Source organism: Pavona decussata, unplaced genomic scaffold (assembly GCF_977016875.1).
Source record: "Pavona decussata unplaced genomic scaffold, jaPavDecu1.1 SCAFFOLD_16, whole genome shotgun sequence".
Taxonomy (NCBI): Eukaryota; Metazoa; Cnidaria; class Anthozoa; order Scleractinia; family Agariciidae; genus Pavona; species Pavona decussata.
In genome coordinates this window covers 4,604,454-4,620,029 of record NW_028145439.1, presented here as the reverse complement: position 1 = coordinate 4,620,029, position 15,576 = coordinate 4,604,454, and the positions used below count along the sequence as shown (strand labels likewise).

Sequence of the window (15,576 nt, the reverse complement as noted above, 5' to 3'; positions counted from 1 at the left end):
TGGGTCCTCTCTGCTTACTGCGTAATCATTGTTTGTCGTTTCACCAAACTGTAAAAGCATAAAAGGTTTTTTCTCCACCCTACCCCTAGTATTTTTTTGTCACACATATTAATTATTTAGTACGAAAATGCTTTTCCCTTACCCACCCCTCACTCATTTTTTCACCTTCCCTACCCCTCCTCTTCAGACTTTTTTGTCATTTTGACCAAATTAGCTATTTAGTCAAGTGATCAAAATGCTAGTATGTGATTGGTTCTCAGCCAAAATAATGCTCTCTCCTGCTCTGTGATTGGTTACCTGGTGAAATGGCCCCCTTTACTACTCAGGAGACTGAGGCCTGTGTGTATAAGCTATACTCTAATATTGGCTTGGCGTTGGAGTATGTTAATGAATATAATAAACTAGAGTTATAGCTATCTCTAAGCTGCCAACCAGCAAGAGAACAGATGTTACCTTACGTGAATCATTTTTTTTTTAAAGAACTATAATACATTGGACAGTGAGGTGTGGGGGCAATGTGGGCGTTTTGAATACATCAGCCGAAAGCCTTACCCACAAAACATGTCAGAAGGATTGGTCATTGCTATTAATTTTACCTTTCCAATTTACTTCAGAACATTTATTGACAGTTTAAAAGAATATTTAACCTGATTTGGCTAATTATAGCTCGATGCAATTGTAATTTTGAACAAGGTAGGAAGTTGTTCCGATTATCTCCAATCGTGGCAGCGAAACATTTCTGAACACGTATTGGTTTGGCTAAGAACAATGCATCCTACAATGTCGCGATGAAGGCGTTGCACATTTTCAACTATATCTGTTTTTCAGAGAGCCTTGCATCCGCAAGTGAAGAGTATTATTATTTTAAGTTAAAAGGGCAAGGATCTGATGTAAGTTAAATGGCAGACATTTGAAAGAGCTGTTTATGTAAGTAAATTAAGTTGGAATGAAACTTAAATTACTTCACGTTTCCTTTTTAACTCGGCCCAATCTATATCGGTCTTTCATTATGGTCCTCGATTTGGGTTTAGGGGAAGGGCATAGCGTAGGATGGGAATTTTCCTTTGAGGTCCGCAACGGAAACTAGTGAGTTGACATGACGTGGGATTACGTCATAATCTTCAAAAGGCCGCCATCAATCACATGGATCAACCAATTTAAATTTTTTTTTATTTCCCCGAATTCAGAAATCAACCAAATCTGACCAAAAAATGATTAAAATCAATAGCGAAACACCAAAAAATCTAAAGGTACAAAAATTACGGTAGGAGATTTATTTTCGTTTACGAATGATATTTCAATTTCTGAAAACCTGCCTGTCAGTATAGTTTATGTCAACGCCATTTAATTAACATTACAGCATCACATCATATTCCTTACAAAGCAATTTCCCGAATAGTTGCCAAGTTTAGTGGCGTTTGCTCACATATTAAAAAAGTCAGGAGCCCTTATTGGGAGAACTCGGATTTCTTCTTTCTTTGTATGGTCGTGTTACTGACTGAATAACCCATCATTCTCAACAGGAAAGTTTTGTCTCACAAAAAGTACTACAGATATTGAACTTAAAATGAATTTTTTCTGCGATTGACATCTAATACAAGTTATAGAGAGTGTGCGCGACGGCCATGTTGGAGGACCGAAACAATACAATGATTTTCTTTTGGTAAATTTATTCTATTTTTATGCAAATATCTTCTATTGTCTTAGTCCTCCAACATGGCCGCCGTGCACACACTCTATAATGCCAATGCTTTTAGCTAGTTTGGTTTTTAATTTCTGGACTGGTCTTCTCTGCAGGCTCAGACTGTAAAGATAAGTAAGAATGAATAAATAGATAAATAAATAATAAATAAATAAATAAATAGATAAATAAATAAATAAATAATGTTACAGTGCTTAATCTACGCGAGAGATCTGGGTTCCAGATAAACTAAGATGACGTAGAGAGGTATTTCGAAGTAAATGTAAGTGTAGCGCACATTCAATCGAAGCGGTCATTTGCGCAAGAAATTTGTGTAACATGAAATCTTTCAGTCATCGATATTGCAGTGCTTACTCATAGGACCGTAACAGTGGTTTTATCAACAGTTGTGAAGACCGCAAATAATTCCTGGGTCTCACTCCCTCTCAACTTTAAAATGGTGGCTATTTGCGTTTTTCTTTGGGCAAAGCAGCCGTTAAACGCTTTTTAGGGCCAATTATAATTTAGTTTCTATACTGCAGTTTAGATTCTTCCAAACTCCGACAGCCATGCTCATGTCTTCCCTGTTGCGCTAATCATGTTGAATTGAATGAAGCGATTCAGAGTTTTAGTTAAAGTTTGCGGATAAACTTCAAAAAAAGTGCTGTTCAACAAAAAGTTTCTGTCATGGTTCGTTTGACCCCTTTTTATTACAATTGATGTTATTCTTAGGACCGAAAAAAGATTAACTGCATTCTAACCTACACCGCTTGAATTCTTTTGTAGATTGCCTGTATTTGCTCCTGACTCAAGGCGCTGCTGTACACCTGCATCTGGGTGATCCTTCCTTTGAAGTACCTTCCACTACCACTCTTTACTCCCATTCTGATGTTGTCCTGTGTGGCTAGATCAAGATCCGCTCCGATGTTCAATGTCTGAACCAAGGCTCCATTGACCCACAGCTTTGCGTCACCAGAACCGCCGTCATAGGAAGCACCAACAAACTTCCATCCACCAGCTAGATGTGTGTTGAGTAAGGCGTCTGTAAAAGTCTAATTTCGGTGGTTAAAGCGGACAAAAAGTTGGCCGTCTACCACCCACAGATGCACCCCCAGTGATATCCACTCGTCTTGTAGTTAAAGAGAGGTCCGTTTTTGCCATTATAGTACACCCAGCATAGCATCGTCATTGAGTAGCGCACATCCAAAGATCCTCCTTCAGTGTTTGGAAACTCGATATAACTGTCTGCGGTTCCAGCAAATTCGTAAGCGCTGTTAGCTGTACCGTCAGGGCCTGGAGCCAGACTTACCCTTTCTGGGTCTCCTTCGGCTACACGATTCTTGATCTCCTTGGTACCATACGCGGCATTGAGAGGGAAAAAGGCAACAAGATCTGGAACTTTGAAAGGAAAGGAAAAGGAAAGGAAAGTAATGAATTCAGTACAAGAGGTTTTGATGTTTAGAACTCGTAACCACCTCCCCCCTCCCCTCCCTCACTCGTCATTGGGGTGCATATGACGTCACCTCGTTGCATGTCAAGATGTCAAAAAGCTTGGTTCTCTCGATAAGTGTTTGGGAATCTCGGAAAGAGGCTGTAGTTATTGATCTGTAATGCCGTCGTTTCGGATTACAGGTTCATGCTAATTCTTCAACCTCTCGTTTAGATTTCAACCGCTTTCGATGCCACCCGCCCTTTTCTTTCCAAGCGCTTACTATTTAGCAAAAATCTCAGCGTCGGTTTCTGGTATAGAAAACTGAACAAGCGAAATATAGAAACACATAAATATAATGTTTGAGGTCATTTAGCGGAAATTAACTGCTCCTACCGAAAAAAAACAATAAAGTAAACAAAAAGATGAACCTTGATTTTAGCTTAGTCTGCCTTCAAGAGACCTTTGGATCAAATATTCTTGATTGACAGACGGTCAAAACACTGTCAAAATAGAGCGGTTTTCGATAGGGTGTCGAAAAAAGAAACAAACAAGTAATTGTTCTGTTGTAATGACAATATATGTACCTTTTTAATAATTTTACAGGGAACTTAATATCGCCAAATTGAAAGGGCAAATTTCGTGATAAGGCAAGAATTATATTAAAAGGAACTAAACTAAATGTCAGTCTTAAGATTGGCATATAAATCTTTTTTTTTAAAATTTTACAAAGCAATGCTTTGTTATGATACTAAAAAAAAACAAAATTCCCAGGATGATATGTTTGCTTGCCTTGCGATTTCTTCAAATGCGTCTTTGGAACGGGAGTTGACTCGTTTTTCAACAACTCGGCGAGTCAGGTTTTTTCTTATTCTACCACTTCGTCATTCACGAAAAACGAAAACTTGAAGTAGGACAAGGGCAAAGGGTAAAAATATCATGATAATCATGTAAACTAACGTTGACGTCGGTTGATTAAAGGATTTCATACCAGGGCTTTAAAATTCATTTGCGGGAATTTAATTTCGCAGTTTGAAATCATGAGGTAAGAAAGTAAAGGGAATTAAGGTAAAAGCGTGATGAAACAAACCGGTGTCAAGCGCAGAAAAACGCCTGCGACCAAGACACGGTTTTGCTTTGGCTTCGATCGGTCGGGAAAATGACGCGAACTTTGATAGCCAGTGCATATGACACGTATATTGAACACGTATATGACGTGTATATTGAAGATTTTAGTGTCAGTTGTTCAACAAAAATTTCAATTTTATGATTCTCTCCCCCCCCCCCCAAAAAAAAAAAACAATCATTTTTTTAATTAATAGCTCAATGGTATAAGTCAAACGAGTCCAATGAGCTTGAACAAATGAAAATATGGTGCATATGTTATAGCCCTGCTTGTCTAAATCACATTTTTTTTGTCAAGCAATGTAACTGATGTTAACAGAGGGCCTTGAAGCCCGAACTTAGCGTGTCATTTCAGGATATGTTGTATCTAAGAGACCTGTTAGCCTTTGTTCTATGGCATTCATTAAGGACATGATTTCTAGCCCAAAAATACAACTCTTGAAAGCACCATTTCTTGTTCGTTTGATTGCTACAGATCATTCTGAAGTGATTTATGATGCAAAGCAGAATATCAATCCTTTCTGGGAAATTCTTAATAGCAAGAGAAAAGAGGGGCTTTTCTTTGGAATCATACGTGACATTGACATCCCAGTGAAATGAAACATGACCTGTGATCCGACTAAACAAGTGTGACATGGAAATTATTAACGGAGCCAACGCATCTTTAATTTCACCCAAAACCCGGTCTTTTAGCGCTCAAGTCTAGGTTTCTACAACAGAATCGGCTTAATCGGAGCAAGACAGCGTTTTAAATTGATTTTTCGTCTTCAGTCTAGAACCATGACACAATCCGAATCACGCCGAGCAAACATCTGGAATTATTTATGACATTGAGACCGGAAATCCGACCCAAAATCGCACTTCTTGACTAATCGATCACCAGTCTAACAACGCTACCGTTATAAAGGCGAAAAATAATAGAATAGCTTTTCAAACTCACGCTTCTTGAAGAGAAAATCCTTGCCCATTCTTGCTAGTGTTTTCCATATCAGCTTAAGTCCCGGATGTTGAAATCAACATTTGAAAAGGGAAGGGTAAGCGCCCTTTTCCACCACAAAAATATACAAGTCTTTGGCTGGCTCAACAATTCGCGAAAATTTCACGTTGCCCGAATAGAACTCATCCTTAAGACCTACTTTTTAAAGCCAAAGACTGTCACCTCCTCAAGCAAAGCACACAACATGCTATCCTTTATAGTTCACGCCCGAGTAACTGAAAGTTACCCGTTTAGCTCAAAAAAGAACTAAATAGGAAGCATATTAGACGAGGCAGGACGCTGCACTCGTAAGACTTTTTCCCTCACCAGACTTAATGATGTCCTCAGGAAAACTTTGCTTCAGGAAGCCAAACGAAACGCTAGATCTAATGACTTAGCTCTGATCTTAGAGCGCGCGCCGAATCGTTGCGCGGTAAGAAGACGTTTGAGAGAGAGTGGGGCTAGGTTAGCAAATCATGGAAGGATGGGGGGGGGGGGGGTAGGAAGAAAATATTTTGGTTTTATAAATATTTGCTAATGACAGGAGCTTATGTTATAAGCTCCTGCTAATGACCATTGTAATCTATTAAGTTACTGATGTGAAGTTCAATAGGAAACGCTAAAAAAAAAAATATCTTAAGAAAAGGTAACAAAAACGTCAATTTCTGTAGCCACCTTTTGGAAAATTAGCTCAGAAAGCATAAAGGTATAGGGTCGAATTTCCCAGAGAGGATTGATATTCTGCTTTGCATCATAAATCACTTCAGAATGATCTGTAGCAATCAAACGAACAAGGAACGGTGCTTTCAAGAGTTGCATTTTTGGGCTAGAAATCATGTCCTTAATGAGTGCAATAGAACAAAGGCTAACAGGTCTCTTAGATACAACATATCCTGAAATGACAGGCTAAGCTCGGGCTTCAAGGCCCTCTGTTAACATCAGTTACATTGCTTGACAAAAAAAATGTGATTTACGCAAGCAGGGCTATAACATATGCACCATATTTTCATTTGTTCAAGCTCATTGGACTCGTTTGACTTATGCCATTGAGCTATTAATTAAAAAAAAAATGATTTTTTTTTTTTGTTTGGGGGGGGGGGGGGGGGGCGGGGAGAGAGAATCATAAAATTGAAATTTTTTTGAACAACTGACACTAAAATCTTCAATATACACGTCATATACGTGTTCAATATACGTGTCATATACACTGGTTATCAAAGTTCGCGTCATTTTCCCGACCGATCGAAGCCAAACCAAAACCGTGTCTTGGTCGCAGGCGTTTTTCCGCGCTTGACACCGGTTACACGCATTTGTTTCATCACGCTTTTACCTTAATTCCGTTTGCTTTCATACCTTATGATTTCAAATCACGAAATTAAATTCCTGCAAATGAATTTTAAAGCCCTGGTATGAAATCCTTTAATCAACCGACGTCAACGTTAGTTTACTTGATTATCATGATATTTTTACCCTTTGCCCTTTTCCTACTTCAAGTTTTCGTTTTTCGTGGATGACGAAGTGGTAGAATAAGAAAAAACCTGACTCGCCGAGTTGTTGAAAAACGAGTCAACTCCCGTTCCAGGAACCGCTTGTTTCAAATCGCCAGTTCGATTGACCCATGCCCTCATGTAAATAGATATCTACCAAAGACCTCTTGTATAACGTAACGTAACGTAACCGCTTGTATCTGTGGTTCTCTAAACTTGAGGGGGCTTGCCGTCAAGGACCAGTCTGTGAGCTAGCTCAGGGTAAGGGTTACCTGCTCGGGGGTAGCTTTCAGTTGTGTGTCAAAAGCTCCGGGCTGCGGAGGGGAGGGTTTTGTAGCCTTCAACTTAGCCCAATTTGCTGTTTTTCTTAGACCAGAGTTACTTCTTGCCCTGTGACCTACCCTATAGAGCCAAAGGCTGTTGAAAATCAATTGGATCAAGCTGACACAAAGCCTAGAGTGTGGCCTAAGGGCAGGTGAGTTACTTGAAAGTTTGTGTGAAAAGCAGAGGGGTGGGGAGGGCAGTGTTAGGAGACTAAGTCAGGCAGAACTTTTCCTCTCTGTTTAGGTTAAGTGCAGGTATGTTGTTTAAAATCCAGATAGATATTAGCAGTCAATGTAAGTGAGGTTATCTCAACTTGAGCTGCTACATGCTAGACCTAGTAAATTTTGCCTACAAACTCAATTTTTGCCTTGCAGGGAGCTATTTGTGTGTGATAATTATTAGCAGTCAATGTAAGTGAGCTTATCCGGACTTGAGCTGCTACATGCTGGACCTAGTAAATTTTGCCTGCAAACTCAATTATAGGGAAGCGTAATCCCAGACCTACCTCCATCAGTTGTTAAGTCACAGTAGACTTTTAAAGGGTTTCCATTCCTCTTGAAGTCGATCCAGTACTCTCCGTTCTTTGTAGAGATTCCGACGTCCCGGATGTGTTTGCATGACTGAGCGGGATGGTCTGGATGGGAACCGATCGCTACTACAAGGCATTAGTGAACAAAGAAAATTATATCAGTGAGTGGTCAATAAATCCATATTTTCATCTGGCATTAAATTTCTATTTAAATAGTGATTGTTATTTGCGCTTGCCTCGGGGAAACAAATACAAGTTTGACGATCGAAGCCGGTTCTGAAATCAACACTTTCATCTTTTGTAACAAAGGGAATGTTAAACCAAAAAAAGTTTCGGCTAAAATCATGCCAATTGTACAGTTAAAGAAAAGTTTTCAAAGTGGTTTTAGTACTGTTTTATATTTCTTACATCGAAGTTGATGATCTACCACTCATTGCCATCATGTAGCAGGTCTTCGCCATTTGCTAGAACCTAACTACAACGTATAAATACCAATGTTAATGTCAAAAGCGCCCCGAGTACAAGCTTTCTACAGCTTCTTGTTCCCTTGTGTTTTCCTGAAGCTTTCAATTTACAATCTTACCACTTGACTTAGGGCTGCCTAATCTCGTACCGAAATCTTCTCTCTCTTCGGAAGCGAAGGCAAACAACTGGGTGGCTAGGAGATTAAGGGTTACCAGGCGAGGATTTTTTTTGTTCAAACCTTAACACCCAAAATATAATGATTACTCGTCGTATGAATGCAGAAGTGTTACTCACCAGCGCATTTTTTCTCTGGGTATCCCGGGTGACAATGGCCGCTACTCCTTGCGGTCGACATCTGTCCATGGCGCTGTCGGCTATTGTCAATACAGGACACCTGTGTTATGAGTGCGTTGCAATGTGTGAGACATTCCTGTAAATTTGCATCAAGTTTCAAATATTTCACCTTGAAGCTAAATGAATAATCTGAAATAGAGATTTTTGAAGCCTATTTTGTTTATATAGGAGCGCGGAAGCCTTTAGACTAAAAACTGAGTAACTGACTGTTTACTAAAGTGAATTACGAGCCTTTGCGTTACTGCGAATATCCAAACAAACTACACTTTATCAATCACAAGATAATAGGCTAACAAAGTGTGTGAGGCTTCCTTGATATTTCCATTGGTTTCTGAGAAAATGGTTTGTAAACTTTTTCTATGGCCGTCATCCGCTGAGACGCCAAAGGAAAAATATTGGGAATTTTGAAATTTTAATTTTTGAATTTTTGAAATTTTGCTGCTGCAGCAACAACGAATTCTTTCAGGTTCTTTTAAGTTGGACTATTTAAGCCGGATTGTTTGTGCCAGAAGTACTTGGAAATCAAGTGCTACAGCTATAAAGGAAATTCCTAAAGGTGAAATTTCGTTTCTTACAATAAACAGCAAAGATTATTTTTGTCAAAAACTAAAAAACTTGATCAGATGTCTTTGGTTGAAAAACTGAAGTCATTCATGGCGCCGACCAAGTGCTTTCACCTCGCTACGGCGTCTTCCAACGAACGATAACCGAACCATATTAACAGTGCCCTTTTGATGGGGGGAAGGAGCTGGTCAAATACAGTGGAAGAAATTGCTCTGCAAGTTCCTTCTTTGAACCCACCGTTTGCTATTTTTATAATAGTCAACGTTTCTCGTTTTGTCTGTTTTGTACGCTAAGAAACAAGTCAATTGTTTGTTTGTTTTGTTTTCTCGGGCGAGTGTTTTTACGCCAAGCCGGGGCTTAGTATTTTACGAAGTGCCTCGATAGTTTTAAGAACATTTTGCCCTTTATTTTATAAACGCGTTTTCGCAATGAGTCCTCGTAGAATTGAGTATTAATTTTCTCTTGTGTTTTTAAAGGTTTCGCAAATTGCTCTCGTCGCTTCGCGACTCGGGCAATTTGGGAAAACTTTGAAAATACACGTGGAAATTAATCCTTAATTCTACTCGGCCTCACTCGACCGCATATGCTAAGCCCGACCCACCTTGGAACCACCAGCAAATAAACCTTTATTAATCGCAATGGGTCCTCCTAGAGTTGAGGATTAATTTTCACTTGTATTTTTAAAGGTTTCACAAATTCCTCTCGTTGCTGCGCGACTCAGGCAATTTGGGAACATTTTGAAAATACGCGTGAAAATTAATCCTTAATTCTACTCGGCCTCATGTTGCATATACTAAACCCGACACACCTTGGAACCACCAGCAAATAAACCTTTATTATTATTATTATTATTATTATTATTATTATTATTATTATTATTATTATTATTATTATTATTATTATTATTGTTATTAATTATTTGCATTGATGTGCGACGAACATTGGGGCCAAATATCGTTCAAATCCGATAAATCTAAATAGCCTTAATTCTTTTGTAGGAAAGGAATAGAGAGATTATGCAAAAAAGTAAATAATCATAAAATAAAAAAATAAATAAAATAACCTAGTAAAATGACCTCGAGCTTTGGACACTGAAAGACTCCAGAATTTTCGCACCTTATTGAACATGGCTTAGCCGCCGACCGGTGGAAAACCCCAAGAGAGCGTCGCGAACAAGCAGCCATAAAATATTCGCGTTAAACATAGACTGGTCAGTACCAAAAAAAAATTGAGTCAGCAACGTTTGGTGCAGTCTTATTAGCGCAAAAGGAAGGGGATTTTTTCTTTTCCTTACGTTTCATGGCATACAAGGTTGCCGTTTTGTTCATGTGCTGAATTCTTAGTGGCGCCAAACTACGCAAATTTTAATACCATTATCTAAGATCGTGGATGCGTTTTTACCAGCGAAAAAATGAAAGAAAGGCCGCTGAATAACTAATAGGAATTATTGGTTTATGACGCCTGTGTGTATTCGTTGGCTGGTGTATCTTGCCTTATTTTAATGATTTTATAAATTTACCTTCAGTAATTCTAACATCAGAACAGGTTTACCTTTTACACTAAACTGAACGGTGTCGAGATCTAGTTCGCGTGCTTTCGATAATAGAGAGCTTTAGATCCAGGACGCGACGGCTTTTAGGACGCGGTGACCGAGCAAAAGACTAGAACGAGAACGCCGTTGTAAGCGCGGGAAAAATAAACTTTAGTTTTGCGACGCGAGTCTATTCGACGCGGTAATTCAATATTACAGGAATATTATTGTTTTGACGAAGGAAAATATGGCATCGTTCAAAAAAGCCCAAGAAATGTTGTTATTGTGCTTGGAAGAAGAAATGATTGACGACGAAGAATTTGCTTTGTTGTACGAGGAATACACACCTCAGAATCCTCCACTTCCGTACCCGTCGTATGATAATTTTTCTTTTGTAAACAAAGATCCGGCGGAATGTAAAGCCGATTTCCGCGTGGAGAAAGGAGACCTTCCCTTACTTGTTGAAGCTTTGAGAGTTCCTCCTATTTTCAAATGCGTCAATGGAACTATCTGCGATGGAACTGAAGGCTGGTGCATAGTGCTGAAGAGATTTGCATATCCGTGCCGATATTCAGATATGACTCCGATATTTGGACGATCGGTGCCAGAACTGAGCCTCATCAGCAATGAGGTTATCGACTGGATTTACACCGAACACGGACACAGAATCACCCAGTGGAATCACGGCATTTTGAACCCAGCTTTACTGAATACGTACTCAAATGCAATCTACAACAAAGGAGCTGCTCTTGATAACTGCTTTGGATTCATAGATGGAACTGTGCGCCCCATTACTCGACCGATAGCGAACCAGAGAACTGTTTACAACGGGCACAAGCGAGTCCATGCGCTGAAATTTCAGTCTGTCACAATACCGAATGGACTGATTGCCCATCTCTATGGTCCTGTAGGTAAATACTGTATTTCCTTTCTTTTGCACTCTCCCTCCATCAAGTCCCCCCCACCCCCCCCCAAAAAAAAAAAAAAAGAAAACAGCCACAATGCTCTTATCATTGATTTTGTCATACACTTCTCCTTTTATTAGTCCATAACTTTCTATAACCCCTACTCCCTCCCCACTTTTGTGAGATCTAAAATTAATATCCCCCCTTTCAGGGACCCAAATTTGATGTACCCTTTATGTTCCCTGTAATCTAAACCACACCCCTCCCTTCTGTGAGGCTCAACTAAAGGAAATATGGTATTTGGAAAATGCAGAACACTCAAAATGATCAAAAGTTGATTTGCTCACATAACACAACATTTTCCCTTACTTTTAATCTTACAGAGGGAAGAATGCATGATGCAAGGATGTTGGCAGTGTCTCAATTGTACGATGATCTGGAAGGTTTTGCTTTCAACCCTGCAGGAAGAGAGATGTGCTTATATGGGGACCCTGCATACCCACTCAGGGTTCACCTTCAGGCACCATTCCGAGTTGGCGTTTTAACCAGGCCAATGGAGATGTTTAATGAATCCATGAGTGCAGTTCGTGCATCTGTGGAATGGCTATTTGCAGACATTATTAACTATTTCAAATTTTTGGATTTTAAGAAGAACTTGAAGATTGGTTTAAGTCAAGTAGGAAAAATGTACATAGTTTGTGCAATTTTACGAAATGCATTAACATGCCTTTATTCTAACACCACAGCTGATTTCTTTGGTCTTGAACCACCAGCATTGAATGACTATTTCATTTAAAAGTCTCTGTATACTTAGGAATGTACCATTTTACTTTTGAGGGGGGGGGGGGGGGGTATCTAACCAGAAGTACATCTATTTTCTTTCACTTGTTGTCAATTGTTTATGTTGCTTCTGAGTCCTCCATCACTGAAAGTGGTTTTCAGGAGGATCCTCTAAAAATAAGAATACATAAAATAACACACTTAGAATAAACAAGAAGTACAGATGTACAAATGACAAAGAATTAAAGAGCTAGCAGTTCTAAAATAGAAATAGAAAGGAACTTTTTAGAGTATTTACCCAACCCTCACCTCAGAAATAAAATGGTCTTTCCCTTAACAAAGTAACAGGAATTAATGTTAAAAAACGGACAGTGTCCCTTTAACTAAATCAATTCATACATAAAATGGCATACAAAGAGTAACAATAGTGAAATTGACTGTTCATGAAACACAATTTACGAATAGGAACATCAACTGTCTCAAAAATCATCTCTGAGAAGCGAAAGTCAAAATTACTTATTAATCACTTTTTCCAATAAAGCCATCAGTACTTTCGTTTGCTCCTGTTGTTGCTGCATCATCAGCATTTGACTGTTCATCAACTGTTGTTGACTTTGTTGCTGACTTTGTTGACTTTGTTGTTGCTGTTGTTGCATCATCCTAAGAATTTCATTTTGCTACTGTTGGATCTGCAATTGCTGTTGTCTGTTGACCTCCATCTGCTTCTTCTCAAAGTCTTGCTGCTCTTTCTTCATTTTTATTTCTTCTTGTTTCAGTTCATAATTTATCTCAGCTCTCTTGGATAAATACACCATTGCATCACTCCCTCGTCGACGTTGCCGTTTATTGTTGAAATCGTCGTCTTCATTTTCACCTGCTGCCGACTCTCTTTTCCTGGTCTCTGATAGCTTCTCCATGGCCTTCAGCCTTATGCTTTCTGCTTTTGCCCTCTCACTCTCAACTTTTTTTGCCCTTACGGTATCCGCTTCATGTACTTCGGCATCTGCACTTTCTTCTAAAGCTATGATCGTATCCAAAGCATTGTCCAGTTCTGAGGGCTCAGCTGGTGCTATCCCTGTAGCTTTTTCCTCATCTCTCAGCTTTTTCTTGTGTTTGTTGACAAGATTCCCTACGTAGTCACGAACCGAGCGCTTATCAACACTAAATTTGGGAAATGAACATTTGTTTAAATTGTCTGCAATTTTCTCCCAAATGCCGCTTCTCATTGTTGACCCCTTTTTGGTCGAATACGGGTTTAGGTTGGCGACTTCTCGACACAGGATTATGTCATGGTCTTTCGTCCAACACATCACCGAACTAAAAGAAAAAAAACAACAACAACTTGAAAACCGAGTTGAGCTTATTATAATTTGAGCTCAGATTTGATAAGAGCTTAATTTTGTGCTCAGTCCACTAAAAATTCATTCCTGCATGTTCTCAGCAAATCCACGCGTAAAGCTGCTAAAAAACACGAGTAATTATTCAAGAAGCTTTCAAGAGGCATAACTCAAAACTTACTTGGAGGACTTCGCCGAAGCCATCTTTCTCGGTAGCTGTAAATAAAGTTGAAAATGTCAGAACTTTGCCGTGTTTCCGCCGTAAAAATCGCTATAATGTTTGAACATGAATCTAGGTTTCGAAATATATGTGGAGGTGGTACATATTAAACCATTTTCTTCAAAACAAGAAGGATTTATACTCACGTTTTCTTCGCAACGCCAAATCCTTCTGTTTCACGTTCTCTACGCCGTCACGACGCGGCAAATCCTAGGGTGGAGCATGCGCAACATGTCTTGTCTGTGGAAAATTACTTCCGGCCGCGTCTCAGAACCGTCGCGTCCTGGATCTAAGGCTCTCTAATCACTTGATACACCAATCTTGTTTCGCTACAGTCTTCTTACCTGCTTGAAAGCATCAGGAAGGAGAGAGAGTCCTGCGGACGTTTTCAGTGGTTTGATATTTGGAATTTGTCTGCTTAATCTTGTAGGCTTATTCAAATGTTGAGGTCCCTAATTAGTTATGACAAGGTCCAACCACTCGTACTTATTTTGCCTTAGTCTTACCTTAACAGAGCCATAGTATGTCCCTTCTTCGGTTTGAAATCTTTTGGTTTCATCTGCCGAGTTTTGTTGTTTAGCTCACAAATGCGGCGGTTTGCTTTAGAACTGCTTGGGTGCACGTTAAATGACTTGCAACTACCATTGGCAATGCATTTTAGCTGGCATTCGAACTCGTCACCAACAACAGTCGTTTTAATAGCGTGGCCGACTAGACCATGGTCTGTTAAGAAAAGGAAATAGAATTATTTTATTGTTGTGTCTGGACAAATTAGAACAGGTCGATTAGCTTTAGTCTACTTACTAAAGTGAGATTCAAAAACAGCCCCACAGAAGTCAGAGTTTGCCACCACAAATGGGAATAAAAGTAAGCTCAAACTTGCCTAAAAGGCCAGAGTATTTAGCCACCATTTGGCCATAACGGACGATAAGAGACTGAGCGTGCAGCTGCAAATTGGTCTAATATCTTCCGCAGAAAAGAATTTCACTGCACCTGCTAAATGATGTCAGCTTCGCGGGTGGACAGGCTGTTTACAATTCCTCTTTAATAAGTCGTAATTAACTCCTCAAAATAATTAATATAGCGTCTCCTTCACAATTTCTACCTCAAGAAGAAACGAAGGAAACTAACTCCCAAAATTTATAGTTTACAATGAAATGTTTTTTTGAAACGTCTGTCTTTAGTCAGGGAAATCATGATGTTAATGGCGGTACGAGAATTGAATGTTGTCCCAGCATCGTTTACTTTAAGAAAACAATCGAAATAATTTTAATTATTTCAATTTTTCTAAAAGTCCCACAAGCGTGCGAATTTTTATGAGATTATACTACTGTAGGCAAGTCGCCGAGCTCGCTATAATCATCCCATATCAAACAAGCGCCTGCGAAATTATTTTTTTTGTAAACTGATTAAGAAATTGTATTTCGATTCAGTGATCCAGTTTTTACCAGTAAAGCATATTCTTTGACTATGAAAAGCCAAGATATTAAATATTGTTCTGCTTTGTTCATTAGTGAGAACATCTGCATGAAATTTTCCATTTTTTGCATTTTTTGTATGTTGTGATGCCCTGCTGTTTTAAATTATTTTTAGGGTAACTTAGTTAATGCAATATTGCCTAATTAAGAACTTTTATTTCTCTGTATTTTTAAAGAAAAAAGGAAATTGGTTTTGGCGTTTGCTAATTGTAGAAGCCGTTGTTTTGCATGTATGAAATCGAGCACCCTAGTGTGCAAAAGCGTAAGTGAAGGAGAAAAAAGAAGGAAAAGGAGAAGAGCAGAATGAACCGTGAAGAGCTTTGAAAAAGATGAAAGAAGAGCGAAGGCGTCAAACTGTTAAAAGACGTTAGCGGAGAGTTCGCTCTATCCT

General features: G+C 39.1%; 2 protein-coding genes and 1 pseudogene across 4 annotated transcripts in view; 1 reads left to right on the top strand and 2 right to left on the bottom strand.

Annotated features, from left to right (window-relative positions):
- LOC146487469 (putative skeletal organic matrix protein 5) overlaps positions 1 to 15,576 on the bottom strand; it is a 133,240-nt gene that overhangs the window by 16,873 nt on the left and 100,791 nt on the right. The window contains exon 4 of one of the 2 annotated variants that reach the window (XM_085088210.1): positions 7,528 to 7,677. The exons of the other annotated variant lie outside the window; for it this stretch is intronic. Coding sequence (XP_084944336.1) covers positions 7,528 to 7,677 — 150 coding nt within the window. The remainder of the gene's footprint in view (positions 1 to 7,527; positions 7,678 to 15,576) is intronic. 2 annotated transcript variants of the gene reach the window in all.
- On the top strand, positions 10,713 to 12,239 carry LOC146487478 (uncharacterized). Its single transcript, XM_085088576.1, has 2 exons — positions 10,713 to 11,376; positions 11,754 to 12,239. The coding sequence occupies exons 1-2, from the start codon at positions 10,713 to 10,715 to the stop codon at positions 12,164 to 12,166; spliced, it is 1,077 nt and encodes a 358-aa protein (XP_084944702.1). The 3' UTR covers positions 12,167 to 12,239.
- On the bottom strand, positions 12,460 to 14,005 carry LOC146487477 (uncharacterized; annotated as a pseudogene). The gene is made up of 3 exons (XR_014857769.1): positions 13,854 to 14,005; positions 13,669 to 13,703; positions 12,460 to 13,467 (listed from the first exon to the last, which is right to left on the bottom strand). The product of XR_014857769.1 is annotated as an uncharacterized LOC146487477 (transcript).

Bases quoted from the DNA above. Each gene is read 5' to 3' on its own strand.
- LOC146487478 (XM_085088576.1), top strand. From the start codon at position 10,713: ATGGCATCGTTCAAAAAAGCCCAAGAAATGTTGTTATTGTGCTTGGAA. The intron at 11,377-11,753 runs GTAAATACTGTA...TTAATCTTACAG, and splicing joins CCATCTCTATGGTCCTGTAG to AGGGAAGAATGCATGATGCA.